At 43.9% G+C, this 23,737-nt stretch overlaps 1 protein-coding gene across 2 annotated transcripts; it reads left to right on the top strand.

Annotated features, from left to right (window-relative positions):
- The first annotated feature begins 4,160 nt into the window (after window positions 1–4,160).
- On the top strand, window positions 4,161–23,240 carry egln2 (egl-9 family hypoxia-inducible factor 2). 2 transcript variants are annotated; one of them, XM_071912131.2, is made up of 6 exons: window positions 4,161–4,422; window positions 5,110–6,640; window positions 18,033–18,152; window positions 18,536–18,672; window positions 20,853–20,920; window positions 21,082–23,240. In XM_071912131.2, the coding sequence occupies exons 2-6, from the start codon at window positions 5,330–5,332 to the stop codon at window positions 21,132–21,134; spliced, it is 1,689 nt and encodes a 562-aa protein (XP_071768232.1). In that variant the 5' UTR covers window positions 4,161–4,422; window positions 5,110–5,329; the 3' UTR covers window positions 21,135–23,240. The 2 variants fall into 2 exon arrangements, with proteins under 2 accessions (XP_071768232.1, XP_071768233.1); XM_071912132.2 differs by having other exon boundaries at window positions 4,177–4,219.
- The last annotated feature ends 497 nt before the right edge of the window (window positions 23,241–23,737 follow it).

The raw sequence follows: 23,737 nt of genomic DNA, 5'->3' as shown, positions 1-23,737 counted from the left end.
GAAATCTTTTTGGTGCACAATAAAGAGCTTTTTAAAATTCAAATTCCCATCGCACATTTCTTTTACCTGTCTTCTTCCCTCTCACAAATCTTTCCTCTTTTATCTCCTCCATTTCTGAGGCTAACTCATTCTTGGCTTACTCCGCTTTCTTTCCTCTGTTCTTTCACACACTTGCAGACACCCTGCTGCTCTCCCCGTCTCTTTGTCTCCATTTTTCAGTAGCGGTCCTCTTTTTAACCCCCTTTGCTCACAACCTCTCTCTCTAACCCCCCCTCTTCCCATCGCTTCTTAAATAAATAGACAAAAACACATTACCCGTGACATCCTAGTAGTGCTGTCTATTTTTAAAATAGACAGCTGATCTCATCTGACTGGCATGACCTTAGTCACTGGCGTTGTCACGCAGCCAGCAACAGTGTGCATCTCACGCCCGCGCTATACCCGCCGCTGCCAGCCAGGACCAGTGACATGTATAAGTCTCCACACAGCTGTAGCGGCACAGCATGTCCTACTTATAGAATGTGACCTGAATATGTAAGCCTGACACACCCATAGGATAATACACAAGCACGCACACATCCGACTTGTGGCACAAATATTAGATTCCTATATTTTGTGTGTACAGTTGTATGTACACATACCGTTGAATAGTTTTAAGCTGTATTGGCCTTTTAAATCAATGGAAGGGACCGCAAAAGACAAAGTAAGCAAGTCTATTTCTGTACATCAGGTTTCCGTTAACTATTTGTTGACATCTCAGCTTGTTTTCTGTGGTGTCAACAGAGAGGAGAGAGAGAGAGAGAGAGAAAGAGAGAGAGAGAGAGAGAGACAGATAGAGAGAGCGATGGAGAGGAGGAGGAGGAGGAGATGTGCATACGTGCAGAGTTGCACTAGTCTGTGCTGTGCAGGCTGGGGGAGTCCGGCCCAGCTGCATTGGGAGCACTGACCTTGGCAATGACTACACTGTTTTTCAGTCCTTGGAACAAACAAGTGTTAAAGATAAAAGTCAACTGGTCAGCAGGCAAATGACTTACTGCCATGTGTAAAGGGACAGATGTAATGCAATTTGCATAAAACACAGCATGAATACAATAATGCAAATAGAAAACAGAGCCAAAAACATTTTGTTATGAGTAGATAGACAGGTGTAGGCGGAATAGGCTGATATGGATTCATGTAATGCTGCCAAATGTCATTGTGTAGCGTATACGTTGTTGTGTTGTATAAGTTATTGTTGACTGAAAATACCATGGTGTGCCACACTACAGGATACAGGATGGGAAGCTGTCGGGGAGCGTTATTTAATGCTGCAGGTGTGTGAACGTGTGTGTTTCCAAGCTTGTTTTTTCCTTTAATTATGGTACTGTTTTCCTTTTGATCTCTTGATACACGGGGGGCCTGATTTATTTTGAGGTGATTTGTTTGCTCTGTCCATAACTCATACGCCGATGACATTGTTGGAGCCTACGTGCTAATGGCTTGCGCATGTGTGTGCCTGTGTGTGTTATATCACCATTGACGTCTGTTGTAATCAACTTTAACTTCTCTATACCAGACCTTAAATATTTTGTGGGTGGTTCAAACACTAGTCTGGACAGTGTGGTGCCAGGGACTTTGTGCAGACTGCTCAGTCAATGCCAAGCAATGAAGCATCATTGATCTCTCACTGCTATGAAAACAATGTTATCATTCTTACAGTAATATCTGACTGGTATGGTTGCTTCGACATGGCAAAAGTCAGGGGTAGATTATGACTTGCCAACCTCATTCACTGTAGGCTGTGGGAAGTACAAGATGATCTCATGTTATTATTCCAAGTGAATCAACTAGGCTAAGCAAACACTGAGTCATGCTGTTTCATGATGTACTGTATGTTTACTGATAATAAAACATAAAAGCTGTTCATCCTTGATGGGCTGGTCTCAGATGAGCTCTTTACTCGGACAACAACCATTAAGTTGTAAAACTTGACCTTTAACTTATACACAAGCAGTGAGTGCAGCCTTTAATAGATTCACCTTGTGTAGTGAATGGGGCAGTTATGCTGAGATGATTTACAGGAACATCCAACTAAAGATGATCCATTTCCTGAACATGTTCCCTGTTCCCTGAAGCTAGGCTACGTGCCATTCTTCATGTTGATCCTCAAATATCTGTTCTTCCTTTTTCTCTCACCCACCCACAGGCCACAGACCAAAGTACACCGCAGAGCTCTGTCAACTATTTGCACAATCTGTCAGCCTACAGGTCATTTTCATGACCGATGAGTCATTTGGGGTTTTCTCTGTGATGGAGCCTATTCGTTGACTGATGAAGAGTGAAGAGAAGAAAAACTGGTTCAGCTCCTGTCATGGTTATAATACAGTGATCATGCTTTTGAGCGTGCTACTTGGACACACTCATAACGAATGATTGAATGACCAAAAGCTGATCCCAAGCCTGATTTGTGGGTACGTGCTAAACCTCAACATATTTATCCCCTTTCTTCCTATCCTCTCTCCAGTATTGCTGCTTCTCCTCATTTCTTATTCCACTTTTCATTCTTCTCCCCATTAGTAGTGAATAGCACTCTAGTTCATCTGATGCATTAACTCACTGATTTATACCTACATACACATGTACAGTATGCATGTTTGTATTTATTTATTTGTTTATTCATTTTCAGAATAATGCTTCAGCAAATTTCTGTAAATGCCTGTGGAAGTGCTTTGGTCAGCCAAGAATGGCCTAGTTGCATGTTTATAGTGTATTAAGTGCTCTAAAAGCCTCCTTGTGGGTGATTGCTTATGTTGGATCACAGCCTTCCAGGGATGTGCATGTGTATGTGTGTGTGTGTGTGCGTGTGTGCGTGTGTGTGTGTGTGTGTGTGTTGGGGGCAGGGGGTGGGGAGCGTGGCTGCATGCCTGTACTTTCATAATCTGTGGGAATCTTCCATATGACCTGACAAATGACGACCTCTCAATCTGTACTCCTGTTACTGTGCCATTGTGTGTATGTGTGTGTGTGCATCTACACAGACAGCGTACATGTATGTGTGCCTGCTGAGGCCCCTGCTGATGCAGTCACTCCACATGGCTGCTGTCCAGTCTCATCTATCTAGGGCCCGAGATGGGGCAGGATCGGAGGGAACGGATGAGTGTGGCGTGCCAATGTTGTGTCAAAACAGCTCCCCCTGTCTCTAATCCCTCAGGGTGGGGCACTAATCCACCACCCTAACCCTAGGCCTGGCTTTATCACAGCACATTACCTCACTTCCTCCCGCTAAACAAATATATAGGTGGACAATGTGTAGAATGTAAGCAGGGTAAAACAAGACTATAGGGTCCAGTGTTGAGGCCCGACTATGTCTGATCATGCGCTGTATAGGCTAAGAAACAATGTGTCAGCAGATTTAAACTGACAGGTCAAAACTCACTTCCAAAATTATTATAAAAGACTTCTAACTACAGTGACTGTCAGTGTCATCCACATGCTCAACACATTTTGATGTAACAGCAAAGCAATCAAATTAGATGATTATGCCTGTAGGCCTACTGCAGAGAAAACATTCTGTGATGAAAAGGGTTGATGAATACAGATAGCAGATTGTTTGCAGTCAGCTTTTCATTATCAATGACACCATCATCTTTTGGGCCTAATGCTTACAAAAGAAATCTGACAGATCATTTTTAACATTAGATTTCCTCTAAATGATCCCAATCTATATTACAGAGGATCCTCTTACAAAAAAAACAAACAAAAACATAATAATGTTAGAAGGATACTACAAATATCACAGCAAAAAAAAAAAAAGTTCCTATATAGGCATTTTATAAGAATATCATAGTAATACATAGGAGATTAAAAAAAACCCACCATAAAGTATGATAAGGTCACTATCAACTCACTATTGGGCATACACCGCAGAAGAGAATATTATAGTTATTTCTCTTTAGGTTCACCCAAGTATCGCTTTTTTTTTTTTTTTTTAATTCATGGTTTCTAATTTATTATTTTGTGATTTCGTGTATATATTGAAGGTGGACCATAGTAGCAAGTATAGTCACATGGCCTAGCTGTGTATGTAAGTGACAGGAGAGGGAGTGGAGAGAGCGGGCTGTGAGAGGAGGAGGAGGAGGAAGAGGAGGGGAAGGCAGACAGACACTGAGGGGGGAGTCAGTCACCGACACAACGGAGAGGACTTGTGCTGATTGAGGAGACCCTCCGCGGCTCCGAGCAGGTCTGCATCTCCCCTCTGTCTCTCTGTCTCTCTCTAATGTGCCCGACGGCGCTGGCCACCGCCATTCCTGGATATTATTTATAACCGAGGAGAGAAATTGGATGGGACGCACATAGAGGCAAGACAATCCCGGAAATAACATGCGTACTCTCAGCCGGTCACGTACGCTCGCTGAGGCTTTGCACTGCTGTAGCCTGCCGTAGGTAAGCAGCGGGCTGATCCCAGGGAAATGTTACTTGGCTTTCACCGTGCTAGTCGTGTACTTAGTATGCTTTTACATACTGAAAGGTTTATTTAAACGGAATTGAATGAATTGGCCTTAAGTCATGTTTGATTGTTTTTGAAGGTCCGGGGCACTTTGATTACTACTAACTTAATCAATAGACGAGCTAATGAAGATGAACTAAGTCCTCTAATGGGCATTTAATTGCAATCTATTAGGCTATGATTTCTAAAATTTAAATTTAAAATAGGAAAATGACATTTTAATATTTTATTGCCTAGGGCAGGCTACTGAAATCCAGTATAAATAACTGTCATAAAAAGTGAGCCTTATCCTATATGGGCCTTCAGTCCTTTTCATTAGCGTTTTCTCTCTGCTTTTTGCCGTTTGAACTCAGCAACAAAGCTGTAATAAATAATATAGCCTAGCCTAGAAATGCACAAAAAAATTGACAGTTTAGGTTATTGTGACTATAAGTTGTCTGTCTTTACATGGCGCTGTTTCTGCCGTAGCCTACTTAATTTATGCATTATTAAACTGTTACTTTGAAGTGTTATGGCAACATACTAACAATAAATAGATTTATTTAGTAGCTACAGCTTAAAGTGACAAGTACCACTGTCCTGTGCTATTAATAGGCCTAACGTGTATCACTTTTTCTTTACAGACATTTCACAGGCTCCGAATGTTTATGATACAGATAAATACTCAGCTTCAGAATAATAATTCAGAATAATGGATGAAATAAAAACAGACGGAGGAACACTTGGCCATGAAACTTCCCGCGGCTGCAGCACAGCTCCTCTCCGTCAGAGAAAGCAGCGGCTCGGCTAGAAAATGAAGCGAGGACGTGAGCTACGTGCGCATCCAGCAGCAGACGAGATGAAATGGAGAGCTTGGGACACACGGACCTTTTAAATCCAAGCTCTGCCCACGGATCCGTCAGTGTTTCAGCCTCGCAGGAGAGAAGGACAACCGGCCAGCAGCTCGTCTTTGGACCGGCTGAGCTTCACCACCCTTACCGAGCGGACATGGGACTTAACGGTTATTGCGCGGCGCCGGTCGGGAGCCCCACGGCCGCGGAGTTGTTAGCCGGTCTGGCCTCCCAAACCGTCTCCCCCGGGATCACAACCCTAAAGAAACAGTGCAAAACCGGGCTGCCCCTCTATAACGGCGGGGTTGTGTCTCCATCCGCCACCGTCGAGGGGAGCCACAGCGGCGTCTTGGCTCAAACCCCAAACGGGTACCCTCCACAGCTGAAGGGGTTGGCGGAGGTACCGACTGGCCCAACGTACCCCCTCACCAGCAGAGCCTGTCTGGTGGAGAACGGGGACAGGGCGGTGTTATGTCCTCATGAGAAATGTCCCTCAGCGATGAAGAGGGTCAACGGTGACCTGAGGGCCAGACAGGTGCAACAGCAGAAACGGAGGGGTGGGGAGAACCGGGACATGGGCTCAGTGACTCTTAATGGTCTTATGGGTTTACCAGGACTAGGGTTAGGAGGTACTGTGGACCCGGTTTATGTTTCGACTGACTCAGTAACGCCTGATTTCAAAAGGAGAAGGTTGGCGGAGGGAAATATTGTTCACAAATCCTCAGAGGCCTCCAGAGCGGCCCGGGCGGTTGCCCCGCTCACGGTCACAGTCAATGGCAGCAACAGTATCCAGGGCAACCAAATGAATCACAGCAATCACATGCACTGTGCCGCTCCCCAGCCTCCCCTCTCCCCTCCTGTCTCCCATACCAGCCTCCAGCACAAGGGACATAAGGTGGCATCCCTGCTCCCACCGGTCGCACCGGGCCACACCTCCCCAGTGGAGGCTAACGGCATCCCGACCTTGCCGCTGCCTGCAGGGGCCGGCTGGTCGGCGGAGCGCATCGCCCAGCAGTACGTCGTCCCCTGCATGAAATACTACGGCATCTGTGTGAAGGACAGCTTCCTGGGCCCTCAGCTGGGTGAGAGGGTTCTGGAGGAGGTGGAGGCTCTGAACCGCAGCGGGAAGTTTCGGGGCGGCCAGCTGGTCAGCCAGAAGAGCATTCCCTCTCGGAGCATCCGGGGCGACCAGATCGCCTGGGTGGAGGGACGGGAGCCGGGGTGCGAGAGCATCGGGGCGCTGATGGCCCACATCGATGAGGCCGTCATGCACAGTGCTGCCAATGGACAGCTGGGGGACTGTGTCATCAACGGACGCACTAAGGTGAGAGGGACGAGACAGGTAGAGGTGGAGGGGGAGACTGGGGTTAGGGGTGCGAGGAGTGAGGCAGCAGGTATGTTATTTCCAAGCTGATATAGGAGCATCAGCGTGTCTCAGTCTGATGACATCATGAATTGTTGAGAAGTCGGTTGTGTCATGTCTGCTCTGCTCCCTCCTTGCTTCTCTAATACCGACATGCAAACACAAGCGCACACACACATGACAGTGAGAGCGAGGGAACTGAGCGTCAGGTAGGATGAGCCTCCGTCAGTAGCTGCATGTGCGTATGTGACCAGGATGAGGTAGGGGGCTGCGGGCTGAGCCTTCCTGCCAGCCTGGCCCTGTGCCTGGGTGCAGGCCTGCCTAGGTCTGCCCCTGTCCCTGCCCCCATACCAAAAATGAATAACCCTCTGCAGTTGTATATCTTCCTCTGCCATCAGTGTCTCTCTGGCTTTGAAGACAACTTTTTCAATCTCTATCTTTCACCCATACCCAAACATTCTTGGAGCCGGTTTGCATATCGATGTTCGGCTAGTATTTTGGTATGGTGTGTTTGTTTGCTTTTCTTATATCTGCCCATGTGAGCCATGTATTTTCTCCTTATGTTGACACATGTTAGTACACGCCTTTTCTCTTTTCCATGGATATTTTTCAAATGGCATGTACAGTTACTGCAGCGCAGTGTGCACCACTTAAGACCGTGCTCAAAAGAACATGACTAAACAGCGTATTACTGCATGAATTCCTCTTCCTCATCGTGGTCCACAGATGGTTTGGCAGACAGTAGTTTAACAGAGCAGTGGAGACTGTGTGCAGGGCAGAGAAATGGCGGTGCTGGCTGGTAAAGTGACCCCTCCTAGTGACGCAGGCCTGGGTTATCTGAGCCAGGTTATGTTGCTGGCCTGCTCTCTTTGAGGTCTGGTTCATTCTCCACCCTGAGTCTATTTCTACACCCCCCCCCCCTCCTCCTCCCCTCTTTGCCAATATTTTCCCCTGTAACAAAAACAGTCCAAGAAAGTGAAAAACAGTAGGTTTGATCTCTCTTCGTCAGCTGCTCTGTATTCTGTGCCTATGACGGTGTGTTCAGGCTGTAGTATCATGGTCTGTTTCCCTATCAGCAGTGAGTTAACCATTACACGCCTGTCTGTCTAGACTGTTGCCAAACACGTTCTCAGTGTTCTCAACAGCTCTGGCGTAGAGTCAAGATTCAACATCTAGCAGATCCAGACAGTACATATTGATATTGATTGAAACATTTGTCAACATCACTTCTTAATCATTGCTAATTTCCAAGCAAAAATTCACCATGACTCAAGAGTGATAGAGGGTGATTTAGTACTTGTGAAAGTTGAATATTGTAATGTTGGCTCGATCTTCTACTGCCAGAACAAACAGTCAGAGGTCAAACTTCAGCTTTTAGGCATTGCAGAAAGGTTGCTTTCACCCATGTGGAAAAGAAATCCAGAAGCATTTTGCCTGTATCGAATTTTATTGTCAGACATATTAATTGATAGATGAAACTTTAATGACCCCCATGGGGAAATTAGGCAAAAGCTGTTCGTTCAAGCTGGCAACCCCCATATATATCTATTTTTTTCACTACAGTGTTCCGCTTAGCCAACTGAGCTATTAAAGGGACTGGGTACCATGAGGAACAGAAAATGTCTATATATATATTTTCCTAAGAAAGTGACCATTATTCACATTAAATATCTATGAATAAGACACATTTATTTGTTTGAGGCCTTTCCCCATGGGCAGTTATGTAGGACATTTTTCTCTGTGGCCCAGTGCAAAGTGCGCCAGAGCTGTCAGCGTAGATCCAGGCTTCAGACTTGGCCAGGGGGGCACAGGGAGCACAGACCCGATCTCAGATGAGCCATGCAAAGGAAGACAACTCTCTCTTGAAACGCAAGGTCTGGTCTGTGTGTGTGTGTGTGTGTGTGTGTGGCTGAGGGTATGCACGGGTGTTTATGGGTGAGTGGGTGTGTCTTTCTGTCTATCCATCTGTATATTTGTAGTACTGATCATCTGTTTCTCCCTCTCTTCCTAATGTACAGGCCCCACAGCCTCATTGACCCCTTCTCTGTAACAACATGCAAAGCACCTTTCCCTCTCTGTCTGCTTCTTTACATAAGTGACAGACAGACAGACAGACAGACAGGAAAGACAGGCATTGTTCAAACAGGGACTGGTAGGTCCAACCCCACATCAGCAGCCTTTGCTCCCTTGGAACAGAGCTGACTGTGCTGCTTCCAGGTCAAAGGTCATGCTTGATCTGTGCTCTACCAGTGGAATGAAAAGGAAAGTAAAGGGACTGTAATGGAACAGGTGAGCAGTGTGGCGTCATGCAGGACTGATTAAAAAAGACTCTTGGAGCTGGGTGCCATGACGCTAAAAAAAATTATTTTCTTTTTTAAATTTTTTACACTTTTGGTTCCAAAGCAACTATACAGGCAGTGTACAAAATAATAGAAACTCCTCCCTACTGTTTAGTTGCATACTATTGTGCACAATCTATCTCTCTCTCAAAAATCCTCTTTAACTCGTCTCCTCACCTTCATCTATATCTCCTGTTCATGAGTGAGGTGGATTTAATCAGTGAAATCAATAAGGGATCACAACTTTCACCTAGAGTCACCTGGTCAGTCTATTTCATAGCATGAGCACTTTAACATTATAACTATTTTATATGATTGAAGATTGTTAAGCATTGGTCAGTACATAATTTGATCAAATCAATATAAAATGCAGTTGATGCACTTGTTCCTGTAATTGTTTGATACAGGCTAATACTAGGCAGCATGAATGACTGTTAACTGAGTAGTCTGAAAACTCGTAAAAAAAGGAAACTGGTTTTTGTGCACCTGCAGTAGGTGAGATGTCAAATGCGTATACGACACAGCATTAAAATAGTCTTCTGGGAAGGGAAAGGTAATGTTGTGTCTAGTAAAGGGGCACAAAGCTTTAATGTTCAGTTATTTGCCATATTGCTCTTTTTTGACATGGCAGTGTTAGATTGGCATATGTTCTTTGGCCAGATCTCTTCCTTTGCACTTTGTACATTAAAGAAAAGTCCATAGTGGACAAAATGGGTGTTATGTAGAGAAGTGTACTGAAGTGTAAGGGAGAGAATAGGTGTAGATGGAGTGCGGATGGGAGAGAGGAAGCAGTAGGAAAGGAGAAGAGGAGGAGTCAGGGAGGAGTGCAGCCAGATAGAAGGTCACTGCGTCTTTCTCGTTCCTCCTCCCCTCTGCTATCAGTCCAGAAACAATTATCCCCCACCCCTCATTTTTTCATCCATTCCTCCATTGGTTCACTTTCTCCTAGTCTTTGTTTCTGACCATTTCACTTTCCTTTCCCCTGTCCTTTACTCCACTCCCTTTCTCCTTCATCTTATCAGTCCCTCGCTCGCTACTCGGACAAAATATTTCCCCGCCGTTTCCTTGGTAACAGGCCCATACAGAGTAGAGCTCCGCATTGTGTATGAGAGAGACGGAGAGAGAGAGAGAGGGAGAGGCTGGCAGTGCCCAAAATAATGCCTCACCAGCACTGGGTTGTATCTCTGTACCCTCACCCCTTGTTGTCACCAGGAACCAGCCTTTGCTGCTTGAGAGACTTGGGTAGGATAATGGAGTTAGACAGAGGGAATAGGAGGATGAATACTGTAATATGGTGTGGGGTGACAGCGAGAAAGTCTTGGATGGGGAGAGAGAGAGAAATCAACTCAATGCAGGGAATGAGACCTATGAGGGGGGAGGGGACAGACTGGAAGTGAGAGAGTAGGAGGAGGAGGTCTAGTGTTAGGGAGTGGGGCAAAGGGAGGCAGAGGCAGAGAGCGAGGAGTGGGAGGATAGTGTTTAGCAAGTGAGAAGGCGCGATGCAGCAGAAGCTGTAGCATAATGAGAATGTCTGCTGCAGTGTGTCCTTAGATGCCCCTCCTAGAGCTCAGCACTGCCACCATGCAGGCAGGAACCAGAAGCCACACACACACACACACACACACACACACACACACACACACACGCATGCCCACACGCACGCACACAACACAGCTACAAACCTCGTAGCAGTGGTAACACCTTGATGTAGCTTGTGTGAGCATTCAAAGCAAAGGCAGCTCAGTAGCACACATACGCTAAGACCAGCAGCATAACAAAAAACAAAAATAAATCGTGTGGTCTCGGTGAAGACTGGCTCGAATATACAGTATGTAGTGTTTTTATTGGGATTCATTTAGTCTCAGTTCAGTCACTTCAGCAGGTAAAATGAAAGTACAATATAGTTGTGTGGGATTGGGAAAGACACATAATCATTTCCAGTTATTCATTGACATTCTCTGACATGGCGTCTATTTGGGCGTCTCTCTTAGACGGTACCTACTGATTGTTTTATTGCTGATCAACCCACCTGCACACAAGTATGTTATCCAATTTGTTATGCTCCTCTCAGAGAGAGATTTGTGAGTAGCACTTCAACATTTGTACAGCGGTAGTGAAAAAACAATGTTCCAGCTGAGACACCAGGGTGCCAACGTTTTTTGTTGTCTGGCACAAATGCCAAATTTTGAAAATGCTGTAGCAGGGTGAAGTGGTATTCTATTATAGTGGGATTTTCACAGACGCAATTCATTGACACCTTTCTTTTCATGATAACATCTTAGAGATATTTTAAAATTTTAACAAACAATGTTTCATGTCACTATTTTGATTTGGTTAGCCCTGGTGTCCTGCTGGTGTAGACGGTGTGGGATTGGGCCCAGGGGTTTAGCTCAAGTCTGAGGGTTTTTTGGGCTTTGCTGTCTGCATGGTTTTGGTGATGTCACCTATGGAGAGGACACACACATACACACACACACACACACACACACACACACACATGGATGTAGTAGAAAATTGAAGGAAACGAGGAAGAGAAGGGAAACTGCCAAACCTCAGGGTCAATACACTGATCTCAGATTTTTTTCATACATACATGCTGCAGTCTGTTTCATTTTGAGTCTTGGTTAATTTATGCTGTTGTGCTGTGTTGTTGCCTTGTCCATGTTATTTGTAATGCCTCAAATTTTCCCTCATATTCCCTCGACGTCCTTGCTCATTTCTGTTTTGTTGTGTTGTTTGGCACACATTGTACGTCAAACACGCGTATGTACGTCATATCGTACATGACAGAACATCTCAAGGCCGTTTCTTTATTGAGTTGGAATAAAGACTAATTTCATAACATTACAGTTTGACATGAAAAGGAAGCAGTCAGATTACTGGAAGTGCAGACACACGCGTGTGCACACACACACACACACTGCTTTGCTCAGCCTTATGGTTCAATGGTGACTCATGCATAATTGGTACCACTGGGACCATAGCAGGATTGACTCATCAGGGCTGAGCACATTTTCCCATTTTCTCTTTTTGTCTGTATACACACATACACGCACTAGTTAAGTTACAACCTAGCCAATGATGTCTGACACCCACAGAACCATTATCCAGCCTATAGAGAGAGCATTAAGCTAGCAGGATGGAAGTGTATCTAGCTGAATAATGGGCCGTGACAGGAACCAGGAAAGAAAGCACAGATATAAGCTAGGAGAGACAAATCAGTTCATCGTAATTCAATTTAATTCGTCCAGACTTTTATCTCTTCACTGTTCTCAAATTCAATTGGGTAGAAACGATTAATAATGGCTGACCCCGATTCATATCATATCCTGTGTCATCCAGCCTGCTAGTGAGTTATAAGCTGTGGCGCTGCAGCAGGGCGGCAATGCTGCCTAGTGGCCAGCGAGGCCGTCCTTCAGCCAGACTGCCTGGGTTCAACCCCAGTGTGGGAAAACATCCGCTCTGCTGAAGTGTCCTTGAGCAAGACGCTGAATCCCTACCAGCTCCAAGCGCTGCTCTGTAGCTGACCATGACCTCTGACCCTACTGGAGGGGGGCAACTGCAAAGAGAACTTCCCTATGGAGATTAGTAAAGTATCACATCATTATTATTATAGTCTATCAGCAGAGACACTGAGTACCCCTATGATGCAATCCTATATGGATCTGCAGACACTCCACAGTCTTTCATCCCTCTTCTTTCTTTCTACATTTGCATTTTAGGTGTTAAGCTGATTCTCTATCCAATTATAGTAAGTGCAACAGAAGTATAAGCTTAAATTCCTAGATTGCCAACATTACAGCGTCTTTCTCCTCTGTCCAGTGGGTTTGTCCTTCTATCCACTGACTCAGCAGTACAATTAGGACCAGGGAGAGCAGTTTAGATCACTTAAGTTCAGCTCAGTTGTGGACATCTTGACTTTTTTACTATGTTGAGGTTCTTTTTAAAATGGAGCACTGCCTCCGCACACCACAGCAGGGGAGAGCTCAGCCCAGCAGAAGCCCACACTGCCTGTGTTTCCATCAGGGAATTTGAATGTAGTATCCAGTTAGCTGTACTGACTCCAGATCAGTGTTACACAACCTATAGCTTACAGCCAGATTAGCTTACCAAAAGTGTTTTCTTTACATTTATTTAGCTGCAGTGGCCCCACACAGCTGGAAAATGGCCCCATAGCCAAAGAATACAAATACAAACAAATACAATGAAATACAATTCATCATCTAACCTTATAGCTAAGCCAGCCCCCCCAAAAATAACAATTACAATTGCAATTACAATAGTTCATATCATGATATAAATATCCAAATAAGGGCTGTTCTTTAAGTTGCAACATCTACTGGAATTTATGCTGGAATGGACGAACTTGGGTCTCAGAACCGCCACATTTACAAAAATAATCTACAGTGGACTCTTACCACTAGTGTAGCCAACCAGCAACCTCCTCCTCTCTGTTTCAAACCCCCCCTGCACACTCTCACACACACACACACACACACACACACACACACACGCACACGCACTTGCGCATGTTCTCTCTCCCTCTTTTTCCTTGACAGGCAGTCAGGCCTGTATTTGTTCAGCCTTATCTTGCCCCTCGCCCCTCCTCGCCCCTGTCTCCACCATGCCTCTTATCAGAATATGCGTGCAGCGTTGGCGTTTATTTTCGTTCTTGTTCAGAACAGCCTGTTCTGTCTGCCTGCCCGCCTGGCCATCACCTTGGCAGCCCGGGTATCTACCCAGCGCTGCTATTAGGCCATTAATGCTGGCGGTTGGCAGACTGGTAGCTGGTGCCGATTAGACTGGCACTGAGGGTAACTCACTATGAGCACAGATCATAACAGAGATGCAGGAGCAAGGGAGGGCAGAAGTGACAGATAGGATCGCGACATGTTGTGTCACGCTGTTTGACTGACTCTCCCTGGGTTGAGTGTGTATGCTATAGATAGGGCGAGACTATCAAATAGTGTGGATTTTTGTGCTGTGGTCATTCAGTTCATTCGTGACTAGTAGTCTAGATTTTGGATTAAGATTTGTATAGATTCCTATTATGATCAATATTTGGTTACAGTACAGTCATATACTGTATGATATTTTTCACCCTCCTTTTAAACTTAGATTATATACTTTTCTTGTGCAAGCTTTGATGATGTAGCTGTCTTGTGCCAGTGTGTTGGTGTGTGTGTGTGTGTGTGTGTGTGTGTGTGTGTGTGTGTGTGTGTGTGTGTGTGGGTGTGTGTGTGTGTGTGTGTGTGTGTGTGTGTGTGTGTGTGTGTGTGCTATTTATGCTGCAGGCTAGGGCTGAGCTGTCTCTGGTGTGGCATAATACATGTTAATTGCGGTTAATTAAAGTGGTTAAGACCGTGCATGCATGCCCACATATGCACTCACATACATCTTTGGACAGACACAATTTTTCCCATGATCTTTGAGTGATAGACCGTTGTTTATCTGAAATATAAAACTTCATTATTGTTTATAGTCCACACTCCAAAAATTTAGTGATTTTCCCTAGAAATAACCTTGCTGGTTTCAGGGTCCACAATGTTGTTCTTTCCAGAAAATGGCACTTGATCACATCTCTAGCTGCTGCTACTTGGAGCTCTGGGAGAGAAATGAGAAATTCTTAAAAACAATTTTGTTTGTAAATATTTTGTTTTGTTGTATATCAAACATGAGCGATGTGTCCGGGAGGATCGAGGAAGAGTTTGTTCAAGGGCATTCTGGCTGGAGCCTCTAAAACTTTCTGAATTACTCCTTTTTAAATCCCTGTCAACAATGCAAATGTTCAGTAAATAACAAAGAACCGATTTCTATTTTAATCCCAGTCAGATCTGAGCCATAATCTGTTTCCATTCAAGGTGCAGTTAGTCAGATCTTTTCTACTTGAATTTATCCCAGAATATATATCTACCAGAACACCGATGTCATGACAGAGACATGAAAGAGTTTCATTACAAAACATCATTTTGGAAAAAAACATGTCATTTGTTCATTACACAGTATTTGAAAGATGAGGATTACATCCCCTAAAATGTCATTATTTTCTAAACTGCAGGGTCAGAATAACTTGGACATGTTTCCACTGGTGTGTTCAATTGTAAAAAAGAAATTGTCCGAACCACTCGCTGTCTGCACAATTGGGCGTTCATCCCTACAACCACTGGACTGGGCCAACAGCTGTTTAAACAATCATAGCTCAGAATGCTGACAACGCTTTAAGCTTCCGGCAAATTTGGGAGAAGATCAGCAACATTAGGTCATCTCTCAGCTCTTCCCATTCACAGCGATACACTGACAGCAGACTGCTTTTTCCCGCCACAAGCTGCGATGACGTTGCGATGTCAGGAAAGTAGGGGCAGCGTGGGAGATCTCACTTCTTCCCCAAATCTCACTCAACAGGGGATCACTCAGACCTTAAAGTGAACTAACCAACTCTAAACTGTAGCTGTAATGTGACGGGCACACACTTTTACACAGGAGGCAGTTGGTCTCATTTCTTCATGTATGGTTTATACATGAAGAAATGAGACCAACTGCCTCCATGTAGGAATTACTGACTAACAGGCAGCCATATACTGTAAGCAGTCGTCCTCCTCCTATCTGGCTATATAAATAAACTTTACTTACTTACTTACTCACTATGGCCTTAATAACCCCATAGTTGACAATACAGGTCTTATTGCTCCGAGTCTGTCACTCACAATGTTGTCAGCCGAACTCCTGTGACGAGGTGTAATTACACTAAATCACATTCGGATTACAGTAATGTTTCTAATGATCATTGTGTGTGTGTGTGTGTGTGTGTGTGTTTCTCTGGTGTGTACATGTGTTTATCTGTGTGTGTGTGTGTGTATGTGAACAAGCCAGGACTGGTTGTCAGTTGGAGCCCGGAGCGACGGGTCCGGAGGTTAATGAGCTCTGACTGTGAGCGTTGGTCAGTAATGAGAGCTGACAATGGCGGCTGAGCAGAGGGTCACACACACACACACACACACACACACACACACTACACAACTCCTCCTCACTTGGCTGTGAGTGAGGAGGGAAACACCGGAGGAGTGGGCAGTGTGTAGCTCTGACTGCAGCCCTCCTACACAAAAATATCCTCATACTTTTATTTCACAAAACACACGAGGGTAGGAGTATTTATCTCGAGTGCCGTTTGATTTCCTCGGGCTTAAGACTCAGTCTCACAGTGTAGTACTACAGCTTAAATGATAGTGTCAGGCAAGTGAAATCGATATTGCAGCAGTGCAGAACTCATCCTGTTAGCATTGAATGATAGTGTCCCACAGCCGAGCTGAAGTGATACAGTGACTCTGATATTGTAACTCCTGTTTCCCATGCAGAACGATATAACTCAAGACAGCGACAGTATCTTCTTTTGTAGTCAGCCTGGAGAGATAATAGAAGTTATTACTCTACAGACCGTCGACTATCATCAACTAAAACCTCGCTCTGCCAGCATAGGCTGATGTCAGTCAGTACGTCGTTAAATCAGTCTCAGTCCTAGCTGCTGATTTTTCTGCTCTGCCAAAGAGACGGAGACAGAGCATAGAGGTGAATTAGGTATTCGGGCATGATGAGGCCAAGAAAACCTTGCTACAGGCAGTGGAGATGGTTTGGAAACTAATTCACACCAGGATAACTCTTGACTGAAACATGAGCGTCTCTGCGGTTCAAACTGTTGCACTGACATGGGCCTGTATTCAGCTCATTTATGCTAGGATGCTGGTTCAATCAGTTTTGTCTGTTACTCTTGATGAAGCCTGGCCCTGGTCTGGAATGTGCAGTGAACTGCGCGCTCTCATGCAGGTCACAGTTCCCTCTGTCTCCCCAGAGAAAGCGGTGTTCCCCTGCTCCATCGCCTTTAACACAGAGAAGTCGAACAGGGGAAATACCAGCGCGAGACCATTGTTTTAACATCGATACTCTGTCTGCAGAACGTCTCGTAGCTGGGACCAGCGGCTGAACTCTGACATATTTCTCAGCTCTCTCTCTCTCCCTCTCTCTCTCATCTCTCTCTCTCTCTCTTTCTTTCTCACACACACACACATGAACAATGGTGTGGAATTGAATGTCCAGTAGTAGCCGTGATGGAGGAGGATAGAGGGTAGAGCAGACGGGCACCATGCTGACTGACACTCTTGAACCCTGATTGGTCGCCTTTGGCTCCTCCTCCTGATTGAGTTGAGGCTGAGAGACATGCTGGTGGTAACATGGCAGCTGTTTCTGTGTAGGGCTTGAACACATGGAGTCCAATTTCACTGCTGGCTGACTGTAGCCACTCGTGAGAGGTGGACTCTTCTAGGGCTGCAACTAACGATTATTTTCATTGTCGATTAATCTGTCGATTATTTTCTCGATTAATCAATTAGTTGTTTGGTCTATAAAATGTCAGAAAATGGTGAAAAATGTCGATCAGTGTTTCCCAAAGCCCAAGATGACGTCCTCAAATGTCTTGTTTTGTCCACAACCCAAAGATATTCAGTTTACTGTCATAGAGAAGTAAAGAAACCAGAAAATATTCACATTTAAGAAGCTGGAATCAGAGAATTTTGACTAATTTTTCTTACAAAATTACTCAAACCGATGAATCGATTATCAAAATAGTTGGCGATTAATTTAATAGTTGACAACGAATTAATCGATTAATCGATTAATCGTTGTAGCTCTAGACTCTTCCCTCACACAGCCTTGTTCTCTGTTTTCCAAATATCACCTGACACACTTTACTCTCCAAGGCCTCAAGCCCAGGAAAAAGCTAGCTTTAGCATTCCTCTTTATCTGATAAAGTGAAGAAATGCCAGAAATCACTGCCACACGCCTTGGCGACCAGCTGTTTCCATCACCGCTATGAAGCTCTGTGTATCAACATTATGAGACTTGTTATTGTATCACTTTGGAAAGGGATTATTTGTTAGATGTGAAACTGCTGTGTTTACTGCGTCATTCATAGTCTTGCATGTACACTAACGCACGACTAACATTCCCATGTCTTCTCTCTTCAGGCCATGGTGGCTTGTTACCCGGGTAACGGGACGGGGTATGTCCGCCACGTTGACAACCCTAATGGTGACGGTCGCTGCATCACCTGCATCTACTATCTTAACAAGAACTGGGATGTCAAGGTATATTTATGAGACACATTTGTAGTTTAGCTTAGCTTCCTGGAATTTTTATTTTTTTTAAAACACATTAAAAGCTTTATCCATCTCAAAATCAATGAGGATCAAAACAACAAGTAAGAGGCATTTCTGCTGTGGTCCTTGGGCTTAAAATACAGACCTCATGCTGACATATGGAGAGAACACTTTTACTCTATGGCCTTTCAGTGTGATGTGTTTGTAACAAAGAGTTGTTTACGGTGCTATATAAATAAAGTTGACTCGACTTGACCATAACTTGCCATACTGCACTTAGCCACATGCAGCTGACATCCAATCCAAGGCTTCAAATGCTTAGTGGCACGCAGTCAGTAAGAGACTGTGTTGTGTGTTTTGCATGTTTCCAGGAACAAGGAGGACTGCTGCAGATCTATCCTGAAGGCAAAAATGTGGTGGCCAACATCGAACCTCTGTTTGACCGGCTGCTCATCTTCTGGTCTGACCGCAGGAACCCACACGAAGTCAAGCCGGCCTACGCCACTCGGTTAGTAACGCTTACACATGCAGGGTTCTAGACACACACACACACACACACACACACACACACACACACAAAGTTGTGCTAAGATTTTATATTGCCAGATTATGTCCTGTCCATTGCCAGGCCTTCGTCAGAATACATGTCAGTATTTGAGTGAACAGACTATATAACTAGTTCAGCTGCCTCTAGGTTGTATAGTCTGTCTACTCAAATACTGACATGTATTCTGACGAAGGCCTTTGCCACGGGCCAAAACATTAATGACCTTTTTAACCATGACATTTTAAAAGTTGAATAAATAAAGTTGGTTTGACTGAGAGCAAGAGTTGCGCCTCTTCAGTGTTTTCTGTATTTTTGGCTGCACCTGCTCACAGCTGGTTGAAGCGCTGAACTTCCCTCTCTACAGATTATGTCCTGTAAAATTTCTATTTGCCATATACAGTAAATATTATTAAAAATATGGGCAAATCTCTTACCAATGTGTGCATGCATAATAGCAAAAAATATCTTAAACTATTTGCCCTATAGGTTTATTCTAAGCTTTGCACAACAGGTTAAATATTGAAAAAGACTTAGACACACATGCCCAAATACACACACACACACACACACACACACACACACACACACAGACACAGACAAAGGCCAGAGAGGGATCTGTTTGTGGTTTAGCATGGGGCCCCACCTATCCTCTCGCTTCTCCTCTCTTTTCCCCACTTTGAACTGTCAAGTCAACATAACCTTAGCCAGTGCATTTTTGTTTGCGTGCAATTCTAGGTGAAAAGTAATGTTGATCTTTGTTAATGATGGTGCTTGTTTTCCCATAAACACAAACCAGTTCGAACGTGACAAGGAAATAAAATGATATTGATTGGGGGACAGAAGAAAATAACCAGGATTCATATTCATTCAAGTTTGCCTAATGCTTATAAGAGATAGATGCACTCTTTTTCTTTTAGCCTAGTTGAGAGCTGATGTATAGCCTGCCTGTCTCACTCTGACTATCATCTAACGATATAACGATAATGAGTTATGGGAGTTCACAAACTGTGACACTTGTAAGAACGCCTATGCACACAGGATGCACACATTACGTAATCGCACTTTCACACTGACACCTGCACACATACCGTTACGTAGATCATAGGAGCAAACACTTGCACCCATCCTCTGTCCGCCCCTCCTCCCATGTGAAAGTACTGTACAAAATTTGGCCACGCACACCACATGCCAATTGATTCCTACAGTACATTTCCTCTGGACAGAGCCTCCTCAACCCACGCTCACGCTCACAGTCACACGCGACGTCAGAGCTTTGCAGGAGTGGTTTCTTTGAAGCATGACACTTATATAACTCACTTTTTATTTGTTTTAGCTGTTGAATAGCGCACTGTATGTCTAAGAGTCCTTGAGTTCCAGTGATGCCACACTCGTCATTGTTTGCTCCTCCTCCTTTTCTTCTCCTCTCCTCGATTCTCTTATGCGCTCCTCTCCTCTCCTTTCCTCTCCTGTGTGTGACTGCTGGGGGGCGAGGCGAGGCTGGAGGCAGGAAGTATGTGTTTCCTGAGGGGGTAGGTGGGAGGGAGAGGGGAGGAAGGTTCGATTGCAGGACTCGTGCTGGAGAAGGAGAGACAAGAGAGACAGGAATAAACAACACAGCCCCACAGGAGAGACGAGAAACCATAGGAATTAACCCTCTACTGACCAAGACATCTGCTAGCCTAGCTGTGCACTTAATAAGACCTGTATGATGAGACATCCCCTGTACATCTGTTGTCTCTTGCAGGCTAAAAAAATATTTTTTTTCAGTAGGCAGTTTTTCCACCTTGATCTGAATTTTAGGGGCATTTTGGTCCTTTTTGGGGGAAATTTTATGACATAAAACATTTGCATTGCATGCGTGAATATATTGTACTACTCAACAAAAAATGTGGACAGGGTGAAATGCATAAACAGGTACTCCTACTTATCAGGAGCATTTTTTGCACCCCCATTTTTTTTTTTTTTTTAATTTCATGGGCATTTTATGGACTTTCAAGTGCATTTTTTTTTGCCTCAAACCCCTGTCTGACACTGGTAAACGGCTCAATACTGAACCAGGATTATAAACCCACAGAACATATGAGCTCTTGTCTTAGTCTTTAGTTGGTCTTTGATTATCTCTCTCTCCTTGTGTCTTACAGCTATGCCATCACAGTCTGGTACTTTGATGCCAAAGAGAGGGCAGAGGCTAAAGAGAAGTACCGATTGGGTAAGCTTCTTTATATGGGTAGTTTTGTCATTTTTTCTTTCCTTACTTCTTTCCTAGTGGAATGTTTGTGTAATGTGCATCACATCTGGTTCTGTTTAATGAGACATATTGTCTATACGTGACTGATATGCTCCTCTTCTCTCTATTGCTTGTGTCCATAGCAACAGGACAGAAAGGTGTTCAAGTGCCTGTCACTCAAAACAACAAGACATAAATCTCATCTAATCTCTGGAGAGCACTCTGAAAGTATTATGTGCCTTCCTGAACTGCTATTGGACATCTTGGTCATAAAGGGAGACACTGTCAAACTGTCAGTCAACACTGCAGCTCCACCCCACTCTTTCAGTGTCAACCGTCAGCCGCCCCGCTCGGGCGATGATGTAATGTTTTCTCGCCATCCGATTGGGCTGCTGATCAAAGAAGTGGCGGATATAGAGCACAATGGACTGGACTGTATGGAGAGGGCGGGATTAGAAGAAGAACAGGAAGATAATGAAGATGAAATCCTCCTCTTCTTCAGAAGTGTCACTGAGTCATCTATGAAGACAACTAACTAAAAAAAAATGGACTTGTTAATTTTCTTTTGTTGCAGTTTTGCCTTTTCAGTTATCAGTGATGTTGTGACGTAATCAGAAATCATTGTTTTTCTCTGCTCTGGCATACTTTTCGGTTCAAACAGAAGGAGCATAATGATCAATCAGTGAACAGACAGTGGGAAATCAATAGCGGGGGTCAAGTTTTATCAGCCCCCAAACTCCCTCCTATTTCCCCTTGTCTCTGCAAAAGCTACATGATGTGGGGTAGGCTAAGGCTGAGTCAATACCAGTGTGTGTGTGTGTGTGTGTGTGTGTGTGTGCGTGTGTGTGCAGTGTAAGGATGGAGGGGTATAAGAGAAATGGTCCTTGACATGTCATTGAGTGGCTGTCGGCTATGATACAGGGGAAAGTTGCCCTTTGGCACTCCACAATCAGTCAATCCTCTCCCAAGCACTAACCTTAAACCTTACAGGGAGATACTAAAAACTGATGATCAGTGCCTGGGGATAAGTGTACACTATAGTTTTCCACTCTATAGCACAAACAGTAGAGTTCGAGAGGGATTCCAGCAGTATTTCGCAATAGCCCGCTAAGACTAAAGAATCTGTGTAAACCGTGTTTGACTGGAAATGCTTTCACAACTGCCTCAAGATGTCTGTGTGTGACATATGGCTGAGTAATCTAATTCAGTGGTTAAAACGAAGTGATGTCTGCTCGCAACCCCCCCATCACATGCTCCATATGCAGAGTGGTGAACACTCAAAAAATGATTTTCCCCTTTCTGGTTGTTTCATTTGATTATCAGAGGAGGCCTAGAGGCTGAAAACTATTCAGTATTTCACAGGAAAAATGCAAAAATTAGAGAAAAATCCGAGAAATTACACATAATAATAAATTTGTATAGTAGAAATATGTTTTTTTCCTATTCCATAAATCATCCCGCAACCCCCCCAAAATTATCTCACGACCCCCAGTTTGAGAACCACTGATCTAATTGAGTATCCATGGGCTATACTCTGCTGCACTCTGACAGCATGGACATTTGATTCTTAGTTGTAATATGTGTAACAGATTTTGACAAAGCTGCACAAAGCTCTTACACATAGATTGGTATTCAATGCACTCAGAGAAATGCACAGGTCATACTGTTGTCCATGGAGAGGGGTCAAAACGTGCTTGTAGGTGTGTGTGTGTGTGCGTGTGTGTATGCATGTATGCCTGTGTGTACATTCAGCTTGTCTCCTCCCTGTCATTTCACTGCACATTCTGCCCAAACACACACAAAAGATGGATAAGATCAATCAATTAAAAATAAGCAAATAAAAAGACTGACAAAATTGTACTAAAAAGAACTTAACTGAATCATAACCTCAGTCAACTTGTACACTTAAAGACAATTTATTAAGCACAGAGAGCACATACACAGTATGTGAACTACAGTGTGAAACTACTGCCTGCTAGTGTGTGGGTTTGAGTATGTATGTGGATGTGTGCTTGCACATGTGTATCAAATTCCACTGTCTTGAAGGCGGTTGCAGATGTTGTCTCAGTGTGTGTTAGATTGGTTAAGAGAGGAAGGGTATAAAAAAAAAGCACTTTATTGTTTGAAATACCATGTGTGTGAATGATAGAAGAAAAAATATAACTGAAAATTTAGTTTAATGCCTTTATGCTGTGGATAATATGGTCATTCAGATGCAATAGAAACTAAAACAATGAGAACAAACAGAATTTGTTTGCCTAATTTTTTGGAATTTTTGCAGTATTTAATTAAAACCTGTCTGTTTTTGTACACAAAGACTTTGTAATGTTTTTTTTGTGTAAAACTTGACCTGCAATTTCATTTCTATTCACCCTTTATGTCCTGTTGAAATTAAGAGTCTCTTTCAAGGGAGACCTGTCCAAGAGAGCATCAAGACAAACATAAAAGCTGCAGGCAAACAACATACAAAATTAGCAATAGCAAAACAGCATTAGCGTTAGCATTAGCAAAACAATAGCAGAGCATAGCAATCACATATCAAGCCAATATATATAAGCATGGACAGCTCCTTATTAAGTCTGCCTTAAGAGTTTATCAGTTCAAACTAACCAAGAGACGCCAGTTTTTTCAGTTTTAAATCATTTTGCAGTCTAAACTGTGAAGCGGGAGGAGAATACATGGCTCTTGCCTAATTAAGCTCTGATATTAGGGACAAATGGTAAAAACAAATGTTGTGACTGTAAACACCAAGTTTTCACTCATCAAGTTTTTTAATAACAGTAGCACAAATAATTATGA

Source organism: Centroberyx gerrardi, chromosome 6 (assembly GCF_048128805.1).
Source record: "Centroberyx gerrardi isolate f3 chromosome 6, fCenGer3.hap1.cur.20231027, whole genome shotgun sequence".
NCBI classification, from domain to species: Eukaryota; Metazoa; Chordata; class Actinopteri; order Beryciformes; family Berycidae; genus Centroberyx; species Centroberyx gerrardi.
Note: the sequence above shows the minus strand (reverse complement) of the source record. Positions and strands in the feature narration are given on the sequence as shown.